The 12,378-nt window shown below is 44.8% G+C and overlaps 1 protein-coding gene across 1 annotated transcript; it reads right to left on the bottom strand.

The window, feature by feature from the left end:
* Positions 1 to 1,627: 1,627 nt before the first annotated feature.
* On the bottom strand, positions 1,628 to 12,353 carry slc43a2b (solute carrier family 43 member 2b). The gene is made up of 15 exons (XM_084028659.1): positions 12,297 to 12,353; positions 11,052 to 11,348; positions 8,703 to 8,997; positions 8,538 to 8,593; positions 8,348 to 8,424; positions 5,841 to 5,933; positions 5,622 to 5,755; positions 5,255 to 5,451; positions 5,008 to 5,151; positions 4,865 to 4,882; positions 4,182 to 4,314; positions 3,920 to 4,052; positions 3,534 to 3,607; positions 3,290 to 3,413; positions 1,628 to 3,209 (listed from the first exon to the last, which is right to left on the bottom strand). Exons 2-15 carry the CDS (start codon positions 11,209 to 11,211, stop codon positions 3,048 to 3,050), a joined length of 1,800 nt encoding a protein of 599 aa, XP_083884785.1. The 5' UTR covers positions 11,212 to 11,348; positions 12,297 to 12,353; the 3' UTR covers positions 1,628 to 3,047.
* Positions 12,354 to 12,378: the final 25 nt, after the last annotated feature.

Below are 12,378 nucleotides of genomic sequence, written 5' to 3'. Positions count from 1 at the left end.
TTTATTTAACACGAAAAAGATCACTGACACACACACACACACACACACACACACACACACACACACACACACACACACACACACACACACACACACAATATATAAAATCTATTTTACACAAGTGGCCAAGACAGCAACACCAGCATAAAAAGCATAGGTTGCAAAACATTCACAGCTGTACGGCAAAAAATTTAAAATAGGCACACACACAAATAAGAGCTCTTCTCGCTGAACCGTTTTTTTTCAGAGTGCGCTACATCCTCTGCGTCATCGCAGTCACGGTGACGTAGAAGCGCAGTTATTCACCACCACAGTATATATATATATATGGCCGGGCTTGACACGGGGACCACCACCGCTGGCACAGACGCACGGTGCGTCAGCTCTCTAATCCCTTTAAACAAAGTCCCCGCATCTAATGAGATTATCTGCCTCCACAAACCGCAAGAACCGCATCCCGTCCACTAAAAGCCAATCTGCATTATTTGTTTTTAACATTACGGCGAATTTCACATGCATTCCTTGGCGGTGTTTATTCCCATGAGACGATCATAAACTGGCTGGCCTGCTGTTCTCTCAGAGACCCCTTGACCACGCGTCGGTCCACCACCCCACGGCTCTATAAAATAGTGTGTGCACGTGATGCGATGGCATCACAGGTCCCTAATCCAGCCCCACGTCCCGGAGATCGCAGGATGTGAGTGCGTGTGTGTGAGGCTAAAATTACGTAACAGCGCGCTGCTGCTGTATTTATAGCGCATCTGTATCCGTCTGCCAACATCCGCTCATCATTCCTCTGTCTCCTTATCTGTACAGGACCTGGTATAGCTCCTGTCATAGATGCCATATGGAGACATCTATCTATCTATCTATCTATCTATCTATCTATCTATCTATCTATCTATCTATCTATCTATCTATCTATCTATATAGAATTTAGAAATGCAAGATCAGATCGCTGAACCAAACAGTTTTGCCTCACCAGCAGCAGCACTCCAGGAACCACTGTCCCTGGTGTGAGTGACGTTGTCAGATCTATTCTCAGGTAACAAGAGGGGCCATGCTGTTGATAACCATCTGCTAGAGCGGTATCAGATGGCAGAGCGGCATGTCGACAGACCCTGGTCCAACCAGACGGGAACAACTGGTGGCAAAACTGTTCAGCATGACTTTTATTATCTCACATCTGAACGAGCTTCCCGGGGAAACGGAGTCAGGGGACACCCTGCAGTAAACACTGTTATTAAAGCAGATTTGCACATGACACGTGGGCAACTTCTGCATACATGTAGCTCATATATGAAATGGAACTGTGTGTGTTTAAAGCAGTCTGTGTCTTTGCAGGTTTGGTTTAATGTTGAGAAATTAGTTTGCATGTTTCAAATCCTGTTGTTTTTGTATCAAATAGTTTCTTCGAGTGTGATTGCTTAGAAAAACACACACTGCCAATGCTGACCTCTGCTGGTTGGTTACAAAACCACCCTAAAACTCATCCATCCATCCATTGTCCACCGCTTATCCTGTAATCAGGGTCGTGGGGGGCCTGGAGTTGATCCCAGCTATCATTGGGCGAAGGCAGGGTACATCCTGGACAGGTCGCCAGTCTATCACAGGGCCGACATGTAGAGACAAACAACCATTCACGCTCACATTCACACCTACAGGCAATTTAGAGTCATCAATGAACCTATCCCCATCCTGCATGTCTTTGGACTGTGGGAGGAAGCCGGAGAACCCGGAGAGAACCCACGCTTATGCAATTTGTAAAAAAAATAAAATTAAAATAAAAAACTACTATAAACACAAAAAGAATAAATTCAGAAATAAAAAGCTCATCATTGTTGTATCAAACCTGAATTTCATTATTTGAATAATGAAAAAAACAATGATCATTTAAAGAGATCAACTCATCTTTATTAACCCCCACATATCCTTCCATATTTAAACAGGAATGCCTGCACAACCAAACGTCTCAACATTGTCTTCCACAGGAGAAGAAATTGTTCTACGCGAACAACTAAGTATACAATCTGACATAATGGTGTCGTTGCCAGCACAGCACAATTTAAATATGAAAGTGATATTAAAGAGAAATAAATACACGCGTGAAGGAGGGAGGTGCTCAAGATGAAAGTGGGACTATTTTCTCGAGAGGCATCGGGAGAGAAGTGCTGAAATTGGAAAAAAAAATGTGTGATGTGTGTGGAATTTACTGTAAAACGGTATAAAGTGCTGAACAACAGGCAGAAAGACTTTACTGACTTTAAGTTAAGGCATTTGAATGATGGTGTTATGGATACAATTAATGGAGAACAAAAGGCACCCCTAAATGTATAAAGAAAAGAAAACTAAAGTGAGCAAGAAATTAAATAAATATTCTAATCGTACATGAACATTTTGCTTTTAGCAAAACATACAGAATACAGCCCCACTAGGCTACAGTCGTTTACTCTATAATAATATGTTAGCCTGGTAAAATGAAAACAATCCAGCCGCCATAATTAACCACAATGAGTCTTCTTTCAGCAATAAGGCTCTTCTCTACTCCCTGTCGCTCGTTAATGCCATTCAGTCCACACTTACCTCACACCGTCTATCAAAAACTCCAGCTGATGAATAGACATGTAGCACCACGTTATGGGATTTACAATCAGAATCATTTAAAAACATTAAAAAAAAACATTAAAAAAGAAAAGGCTCACATATTAGAATCACTCACATATTCACACGTACTGGTGAGGCTGCTGAGGGTGTTGTCAGTGTCACAGGGGGATAATCATTCATCATCACTTCTGGGATATAAAAGGTGTCTCATGTGGAATGGAGCTGCATTAATGTGTCGCTCAGATAGGAGGGTATAAAAAGAGGATTTGGGGGGAATGCAGAGGGCTCATGCCTCTTTCCTTTCACAGTCTTTTCCTCGTGTTTTTTTTCCCCTCCATGTTTCAGTTTTTCGTCGTCAGCGACTGTCCATTTGACTCCTCTCTGTGAAATTTGGGGGGAAATGATGTGGCAGTCTGTATGTGTGTGTGAGCGTTCACTCTTCTCTAGACGTAGGCTTCGGGTATGTCGGAGCCGTTGATTCTGACGTAGATATTGGCTTCGTCCTCCCTCTCCTGTTGCTGTCTGTTGAGCGTCCGTCTGTAGCAGATCAGGTAGAGAGGCAGCAGGAAGCCCAGCATGCTGACACCAAGGAGTCCAATATTGACCTGGGGGACGACACCAGAGTTAGCCACGTCTCAAGGTTGGATTTGTGAGTTTGTGTGTGTGTTTGTGTGTGCATTCGTACCCAGAATGGGTCTCCCTGCAAGGGTCCCATCATAGCCAGAAACAGGGGCTGCTGCAGGAGAGCAAACACGGCACTGACCAGAGACTGCATGCCTGTTAGGCTGCCAAACAGGGAGGAGGGATACCTGCAGAGACAGAAGTGGTACATTGAGTTTCTCAGTTTAAAGCTGCATCCACAAACAGAAGATGAAGGTGATGGTGAAGACATGTGTGTGTGTTGAGGTTAGAAGCACATTGAGACTTACACAGCAGCATAGAGGCCCCCAACAGCAGAGTGAATGAATCCTCTCACCACAGTGTGCAGGACGAATGACACAATCTGAGGCGAGATGAAAGTAGAGGAGATCAACACTCATAATCATTCAGTCAGTCGGCCTGTATGGGCTTTACAGGAACAGTCCAACATTCTGGGTAATATGCCTTTTTGCTTTCCTGCCGAGAGTTAGATGGGAAGATCGATATCACTCTCACATCTGTCCATTAAATATGAAGCTACAGTCAGTTAGCTTAGCGTAGCAAAACTAATGGAAACAGGGGGAAACAAATGGGGTTATAACATTAAATGCTATTAAGTCCGTTGTTTCCCTGAAGCGCTCTGAAGGCCTGTGTGTCAGCTGATTGGACCACTCACCTGCAGGGGGAGATTGGGCACCAGACAGGTGATCCCGAATCCCACTAAAAGGACGTTTGTGAGGACAAACGCTCGCAAGGCATTGGTCACCTTCTGGGTCTTCTTGTCTCTGCGCTTTTTCTTTGTCTCCCCCCTTGAATCAGAAAGCAGTTTCACAATAAAGGTTCATTTCTCGGTTCTGTTTCATCACATAGACATTGCAGCACATAAAGAGCTATAAATGGAAAGGACTGAAGGCAGGCTAAGGCACAAGTTGACTCACTTGCTGCAGGGCTCCTTTTCCTCCTCTCCATCATCACAGTCTTTCAGCTTCCAGTCCATGATCTGACCAATCACAGGCGTGGTCATCAAGCAGAGCAGCTGCAGCATGCCGAAGATGGAGGAGTACAGACCCACTGAGAGAGGGATCAGAATAATGATTCAAATACAACAGGGGAAAATGAGAAAGGGGACGTTGTTAGAGGAAAGGATGAAAACACGAGGAGGGTTCAGGAACCTTTTTCTACCTGGTTAATGACTATGACTGTACAGCTAATTATTAGTTCCAGGTGGTGGAGCCATATTAAGTGCAACAACAGAGGATATGGAGAAAAAAGTTTATTAAAAGTCAATTTCTTGCTGTTTTGTCAGCATATTTATGGCCGAGGGTGTACGATAAATGAAGTGTGAGTCATGTGAAACTGCTCATGTGATGCTCTTTGAAGGGCAAAGTTAGTTAATGAGTGCAACAAATGGTGCCCGGTGGTTTAAGATTCAAGCTAAATGACGGCTAATGGACTATGCTATTGACATTGACAACAGGCAAGGTCAAATGAAATAACAACACCAGCTACGACAAAAGCCAGAGAGTAGTGTTAGTGGATTTAGTACAGTCTAAAGATGGCAAACCTACACAAGAATAGAGGATGAATTCTAATTTTCTATACTATAAGCTATCAGTCTTACCGACTTCCATTCTTTCCACTGAAAATCAAATTAAAACCCTTGTGAGTCCAGCTGCTGAACAAGTAGAAACAACTTGATTCAAGGTAAAGAGAAGTCTTCATATTTGTAAAGATACTCGAAAAACAAAATGCAGAGCCACCGACCTTTGTTGAGGTCTCCATCGCTGAGCGACTCCAGCACGCTGTTCATGGCGCCCATGTAGAACAAGAGACGGAGCTGAGTGACGGACATGGTCACCAGGCTGAGCAGGAAGAGCGTGCTGGTGATGGTTTTCAAGAATGTCTGAGCTGCAGGGGAGAGACAGGAACACAACAAAGTTCATTAACGTGCATTACGCCGAGAAGCACAAAAAGAGGACGTCAAAGAGGGGTTTAAATCCTGCACTCTTACATTCTTCTTTGGGCTTGCAGTCCATTTCTAGGTCCATGGTGGAGAGACAGAGCTTGTGTCCGTCCTTGGTGGTCACCTCTTTCTCCTTGAGGCTGTTGCCCACACTGAGACGACGGCCCACTGTGGTCACTTGCCGGTAGAACTGCTTCCCGGTGATTTTGTGGTCAAAGCCCAGCCAGCTGAACTTGACCTTCACACTGAAGATGAGAGGGGGATGAAAAGGAGAGAAGATTAGAGGCCAGTGTGTGAGGAGGGAGAAGGTCAAGGAGGAATACAAACACATTTTAAAAAAGTAATTATGATAAATAGAAACTGGTGACCAAATAGCCTATACTGCACATATGACACGTAAATTAAAGGTACTTACGTGAAGTCCATGTCCTCGGGTGATGGGAACGGCTCCGTTGGCCAGTTCAAGAGGCAGTTCAAGAAGACCAGTCCAGCACAGGCGGCCCACACCACCAGGATAGTAATGAAAGATATGCCGAGGTCGTAGATCACCTGTGCACATAACCACACGCATTTGGCAAACAATTCTAGGAAAGTAGCATGACATTAAAATGAACAAAGAGAGGTGAAAAAGTACCTTGACACCGGGGAAGGTGACAGCAGACGAAGCATATGAGCCAATCATCAGGGCGATGAAGGTGGAGCGGAGGTTACCAAACATGCTCGGGAGCTAGAGGGCAAGAGAAAGAGACATCATCACAACCCGTCCCTTTTCTACTGCAGAATTAAGGTATTGACAGATTTGCAGGCGGAATGAGATATATTACACTATGTAGCCTATGTGAGAATAAAGGATCTCCTGCCAAGATCACGCTGATCTCAGCTGCAGTGTAGCTGCTATAAGACGAATTGGGGACACTGTGAGGCGCCTATTGACACCAGGGTCAGAGTGCATAGGGGGAAACAATTATCAAGCAGACATCAGAGAGATGAAAACACAACAGGGAACACCAGTAACGGCAATATGAAACAGCATCACACAACACACACGCACAGCTGCCCGCCGCACGACGCGAACGCGGTGCTGCTGGGACGGGGTGTCTGAGGTGAGGTGACATTTTCTCCGTCTTTTGCGCGCTTTACTCCAGACCAAAGAGAGCCGGGAGGGCAAAAACGCGAGACAACGGGTGGCAAAACTTCCAAATACAAAGGCATTCACAAGCTGTTCAGTTTGCAAGAGACTGAACAACAACAAAACGAATCCAATTACGTAAGAGCGGGGATGTTGTTGAGTATGCATAGTGAAGAACCCATTATTTCCCAGCAGTGTCATCACGTGAAAACGGCTCTTAATAGATTTTTTTTAAACATTACAGATACATTAGCAGCTGCTGGATAAACCTGGAGGGGGGAAAGGTGACCTGTCGGCTGACACTGGCAGGAAGCCAGCGGAGTATTACCTAACAGCCGTCAGCTGAGAATGAATGCCTGTTTGGTGCAGCCATGATCAAAGAGTCAAGACGCAGCATGAAGGCTAATGATTATCCCAATACTAGGCATGTCAAGTTGTGAAGGACATGGGGTGAAAGATGGTATAAGGGGAAAATGTGGTTTTATGCACAGCCTCTGGGCACCCCCTATTACCAAAGAGCACACAAAGCATTAAATTATGGTTTACTACACCTCTGACATTTAGGCCAGTGGCAGCAAACTAATGGGAGATTTAGAGAGATGCAACAAATACCAAATGAGAGATGTATATCACAGTCACGGCCTGTGGTGGTATAGAACCATGGCATTTATAGGGAGATTTACTGGACTAGAGCCCCTCTCTAGTGAACGGCATCACCATGGTACTGCCCAGGACTTCTGTGGGAGTCACTGTACAACTGATGACAAAGGGGAGGGAACGGGAAGATGAAGAACAGCAGAGAAAGAATGCAAGAGGGATGGTGAGGGGTTGGTCCTTCCGATAAAAGAGCATCACTTGTTTTTCTGGCCCTATCTCTGGTTCTGTGGCTCAATCTTAACGAGCAACTCCCACGATTTAACACATCAAAGCCTGTTCAAATATCTTGGGCATAAAAAAAAGTTGTTGTATAAAGCTTTTTTTGGGTCTCCAAAGGAAGCTGCACGAAGTGAGTTGGAGCTGAAGTGTGAAAATGAAGGGGAAAAAATGAATCTGATGATATTAGAAAGATGTGAGCTTATCTAACTCGCCTCTCTGTTTGAGGCTTGTGGCTCCATTAACTACTACAACACAACCCAATATCCAACTCAACTGTCGAGGGGTCACGTCTGCATTGTGGGTAATGTAGTGTAGGTACAACAGCTTTTATAAAGATGGATGATTGGAATAAAAAGGGTGATATCTCTGGTTCTGCTACACCTGCTGCACTTTAAAAAAAATGCAAATCTGACAATGTAATATGAGTGTAAGTAAATTACCTGCATATATAAAAAATTAGTGGCAAAACATAAGAGCATACCAAAAAAGAAGAAAGGGGGATAGGATGTCTCCATGATGATGATTCTGAACATTAAGCTTTTTTTTAAATGTGCTATAAAACTGCATATTAGAGCTGTACAGTAGATCTACAGCCTCATTATTCCATCCAAAGAGGGTTGGTGCATTGCTAGTTGTGTCTGAGTGTGTTTGTTTGCAATTAGGAATGTATGTGCATTCGTGCATTTTGTGCAGGTGCATTACAGTGAGCGCATGTGTTTGGTTAAAAAGGGGAAAACAGAAGAGCTCAAACGGCCAACGGCTTCTCTGATGTTCTTTCTGAAGCAGCACAATAATAGATGCTGTAGAAAGTGATAATGAACCATCACTTCACTTCCCCCCCTAATGAACTACCACCCCCCCCTCCCTAACCCCACCCGACACACAAACCAAACCCTGCCCCCTCCTGCTAGGAACACAGAGTGCAGTGTAAGAAGCCAAAAAAACAGAATGCCAGACGAGAGGGGAGGGAGAGTGTGCGCAGGCGGGGAGCCAGCAAACTATTATAACAGGGCAGCAACAGGGAGACAAGGGCCGATGAAGATAAAAACTATACATCTGGACAAACATCACGCGGCAGGTGCAAAAAGGCTCTGCAGCAGGCGGACGACAAAGCACACAACCGTGCACACACTTACTGTGAGAGAGGTGAAGGTCATGCACATCCCCCCGAAGCCATTGAAAGTCAGGGCAATGAAGATAAGGACAGAGAGTTCTGCAAATGACAGAGAAGTTAGCTCATAATGGACTCTGTCAACAAACCAATACTGTACATGTTTCAAACACAGTGGCAGAAAATAAAAAAGGCTCCTCTTCGGACCAGCTTACCATTTGGATTGTAGGCTCCATAAGCAATGAGTAGACAGGACAATCCAAAACACGTGCTGGAAATAAATGATGATGAGAACATATGCTGTCAGCTTTACATTGTCCCCCAAAAAATGGAATTGAAAGGAATTTTGTTCATGGAATTGAAGAGATATAACCGCTTACCTGCCCAGCAGTCGTAGCCTGCGAGGCCCGTATTTATCCATGACGATCCCCAGTGGGAGGGTGATGGCCGAGAGCAGGAAGGATCCTATTGTGAACGCCAGATTCAGCATCTCGTCCTGTTCTTTACAAATCAGCCAGCCGTTCATCCTCAGGGGCCCATCCATGGGGACCAAGGGCCTCATCTCCACTCCGTCTCCCAGTCCAACCACGCCGCCCTCGCTCTCATAGTAGTCGGCGTAGTCGTCGGGTGCCGCCGTTGCCAGGGGTTGGGAAAGATTGTAGAAGGAAGTGTTGCCTGGCGAACGTGATGAAAGCAGGTAGAAGATGAATGTTGAGTTCATTTAGGAATCTGACACGAGGCAGTCATGCATGTGGAAATGTGTTTCGTCTTATTGATACCAACCCCTTACAGGAGTGGCTTGAATAATCACATGAGCGTGTAAAATTGAGTTGCTGTAGGCGGTTTAATGTATGTGTGTAATGTGGAATCTTGTTCTGCTTATTCACATCATCCTAATACTTCAACACATCATGGCTACCTGTGCACTGAACACGTGCAGGGTTAGAACTAACCTATATAACATCATATCGTGGAAGAAGCAAAGACCTGGAGACAAATCCGTTCAGTTAAGACCCACAGAAACGTTAAAAGGTGCCAGCTTGCCTTGACTAAGATGGTATTTAGATTTTTAGATTTGGATTCTTAGAAAGTGAACAGGGAGCGATAAGTGACAATAATCTTCACATTATCATCAGAACCTGCACAGACATGAAGGTACAAAAGTTCAGGAAGTCCATGTGAGGGAGAAAGGGAGCGTTGTGGGTCATGTATGCTTTCTGGATCACACTCTCTCACACCTCTATGGTATCTTCCACCTGACGTCTTTGTAGTCAAGAATGTCCGTGGTATCCCTGTGTGAAACACCATGTCACCTTCACAACAAAGTGCTAAAGCCTATGAAGCGTATGCATGCACGTGTACATTATGCTTGGGTTGCAGGAAGATCTGATTGGGGCCAGGTGCTGCAAAATGATGACTCCTGACCAACGGCCCTCCTAAAGTCAAGCTTTAACTATGACTCAAACGTGTCTGCTGCACGAGCACAAAGGCCTGTTATCTACAACGCATCATCCATTCACCAACAGTGGTTCCGTTTCTACTGTTCATCACTTTTCTATCAGTCTTCGCCTCCCTTCCTGTCCTTTATCAGTGGACTTTAACCTTCCATATTACCAGCCATAAAATCTGTCCCTCTGTCACATGTCACATGCCTGAAAACAGCTGAGCTGGTGCTGCGGTCCTACCTCTCTTATATCATCAGAGCGAGATAAGACGGCTGCAGCAGCGCTGCAGGAAGCCACCTACAGCCTTGGGATTCTCATTTGTTACTCAGTGGTGAGTCGGCACACGGCATCACAGCTGAAGCGTGTTTAGCAGCCTATAAACGTGACTGGGATTATCATTGAGTAAATGAAGGTTTATTGTTGCTAGAGATGCTGAATAAGATTAACGATACACTAGATATAAAATACACTAACTCAATTGTGAACTCCCTAAGGAATAGGACGACTACAGGGTGAGAACTGATACCAGTAGTTTAGCATTAGCATGTCTCACCAGAGTCCAGACATGGGGCAAGACCTGAGTCACCTCAAAGGATAAGTGTGGCCTGATCCCTCTCTCACATTCACTGTTCCTCACTCTCTTCAACAGGGCCTGACTGGGGCCACTGTGTGCATCAATTCCACCTTTGTCCTTAAAAACACAAAGCACCTGCCTGACTATGCTCAAAGTGAGGGACGAGGAGAAAAAGGAGAAGGCAACAGGGTGAGGGCAAAGGACGGCTGACTCAGTCCTTCCATGGATTATCAGATCCCTATAATCAGCCGTGTCAATTTAGTTGGAGCCACTGAAAGTGAAAGCTCTCCAAGGGTGTTCTATACAATGATCAAAATTCATGAGACATTTCAGCCTTTTACTTTTTGACTTTGGACCACTTTTATCAACTTGCAACCCTGCTCTCACTTTAATTTAGCTGATTTAATCTCCCGAGTCTCTCAAAAAAGAAAACACTTATTCTGCTTGAGAATGGAAGATGCAAAAAAAAAAGAAAAGAAAAAGAAAGTTAGACCTCTTGAATAAAACCCTTTCAACATTTCAGGAAGAAAAACCGGACCACATCCAAGTTCTGCACTATAACCTCATTAAGGCCGGTGCTCAGGACTATTTCCTTTCCCTAATGAGCGAGGGCTTCACCATCGCGACCAATTAGGCAAACTTGTAGGGAAGTATAACGGGAACAAATGGCAGATAAGTAATGTGACAGAAATGCAACGGTTGTGACTCACCCTCCTCGTTGCAAAGGTACGAGTAGAAGCCTTCGGACTTGAGCATGATGAGGAGCGAGCCCCATCCCAACAGCACGGCGGAGAAGAGCAGATTCTCAATGATAGCAGTCACTGCCATCCACCAGCGCCTGGCGAAGGCTGTGGTCAGGGTCGGAGGCATGGTCGCTGGATATGACTTCGAAGAAGTAAGGGACGAAGAACCAGAGGAGAAGAACTGCAGCGAGAGACCAGCAGAGAGGAAAGGAAAGCTCAGAGGCAACCTCCCTGACTCAGGATGAACGATCACTGATCACTTATCTGTGAAGAGAAAGGCACAAGAGGGAGGGGAGGTTTTATAGTTCACCTATCAGTGTAGTTACTCAAGGACAGCAAGGTTCAAACATTTTTTATATAAGATCACAAGATGAAAGTGCTTAACTTTGAATGCAACTGAAGAGAAAATGAAGTTGTGATACCTGAACACAGTTTGTTTTATAACTTTCCCGATTCATTGGAAATTCTCCTTTCTCTTTAGAACACGAGCTAATGGCACGTGTTCTCAAGAACTAACTAATATTTACAACGCATGGCGAATTATTAACTCTCCTGCTAGTGCAAAGATCATTACATCACTCTGCTGCAGGCAGGGACCAAAGATCTTACATCACAACTAATATCTTAGGAAAGCATCTGCGGTGGCATCACAGAGATTCTGCTGTTTGGATGGAAAAGAAAGGGCAAACTAGTCTAAACTGGACTCTGAGAGAAAAATAGGTCTCTCTCTCTCTCTCTCTCTCTCTCTCTCTCTCTCTCTCTCTCTCTCTCTCTCTCTCTCCTTCTCTGCTCTCTCACCCCTTGGCCCCTCTCTCTCTCTCTAAGTAACCCCTAAAATGTCCTCTCGGGTCCATCCAACCGCAACTTCCCTCTGCAATTACCGTGGTGCATCAAAAACACAAAGGAGCTGCCAGACAAACAATAAACAAATCTGCACACACAGCCAACCCCCCCCCCCCCCCCCACACACACACACACAAACACTTACACACACAAAGACACACACACACACACAAAGACACACACACACACAAACAAAGTGAAGAAGAGTTGGCTGTATATCTCAAAAATAAATAAGTAATAACACATTATAATCAGGGATAGCCTTACCCACTGTCTCATTGGATTAAATCACGTTTCTACCATCCAATGAAAAACGACATGTATAGGTTACAACATGTCCAGGCAACAACAAACGACAGAGTCTCTTACCTCTCCGGGCTGTGAGCAGCACCATCCAGCTTCAAACACGCGGATGAACTCTGGTGCCTTTTTTAAATGACCGGTTATCTGT

This window comes from Eutrigla gurnardus (assembly GCF_963514095.1).
Source record: "Eutrigla gurnardus genome assembly, chromosome: 15".
NCBI classification, from domain to species: domain Eukaryota; kingdom Metazoa; phylum Chordata; class Actinopteri; order Perciformes; family Triglidae; genus Eutrigla; species Eutrigla gurnardus.
Note: the sequence above shows the minus strand (reverse complement) of the source record. Positions and strands in the feature narration are given on the sequence as shown.

Excerpts from the sequence above, each read along its gene's own strand:
- slc43a2b (XM_084028659.1), bottom strand. The coding sequence starts at position 11,211 with ATGCCTCCGACCCTGACCACAGCCTTCGCCAGGCGCTGGTGGATGGCA. Across the intron at positions 8,998-11,051 it reads GTACCTTTGCAACGAGGAGG|GCAACACTTCCTTCTACAAT; the intron begins GTGAGTCACAAC and ends CACGTTCGCCAG. Across the intron at positions 5,934-8,347 it reads TGACCTTCACCTCTCTCACA|CTCCCGAGCATGTTTGGTAA; the intron begins GTAAGTGTGTGC and ends CTTGCCCTCTAG.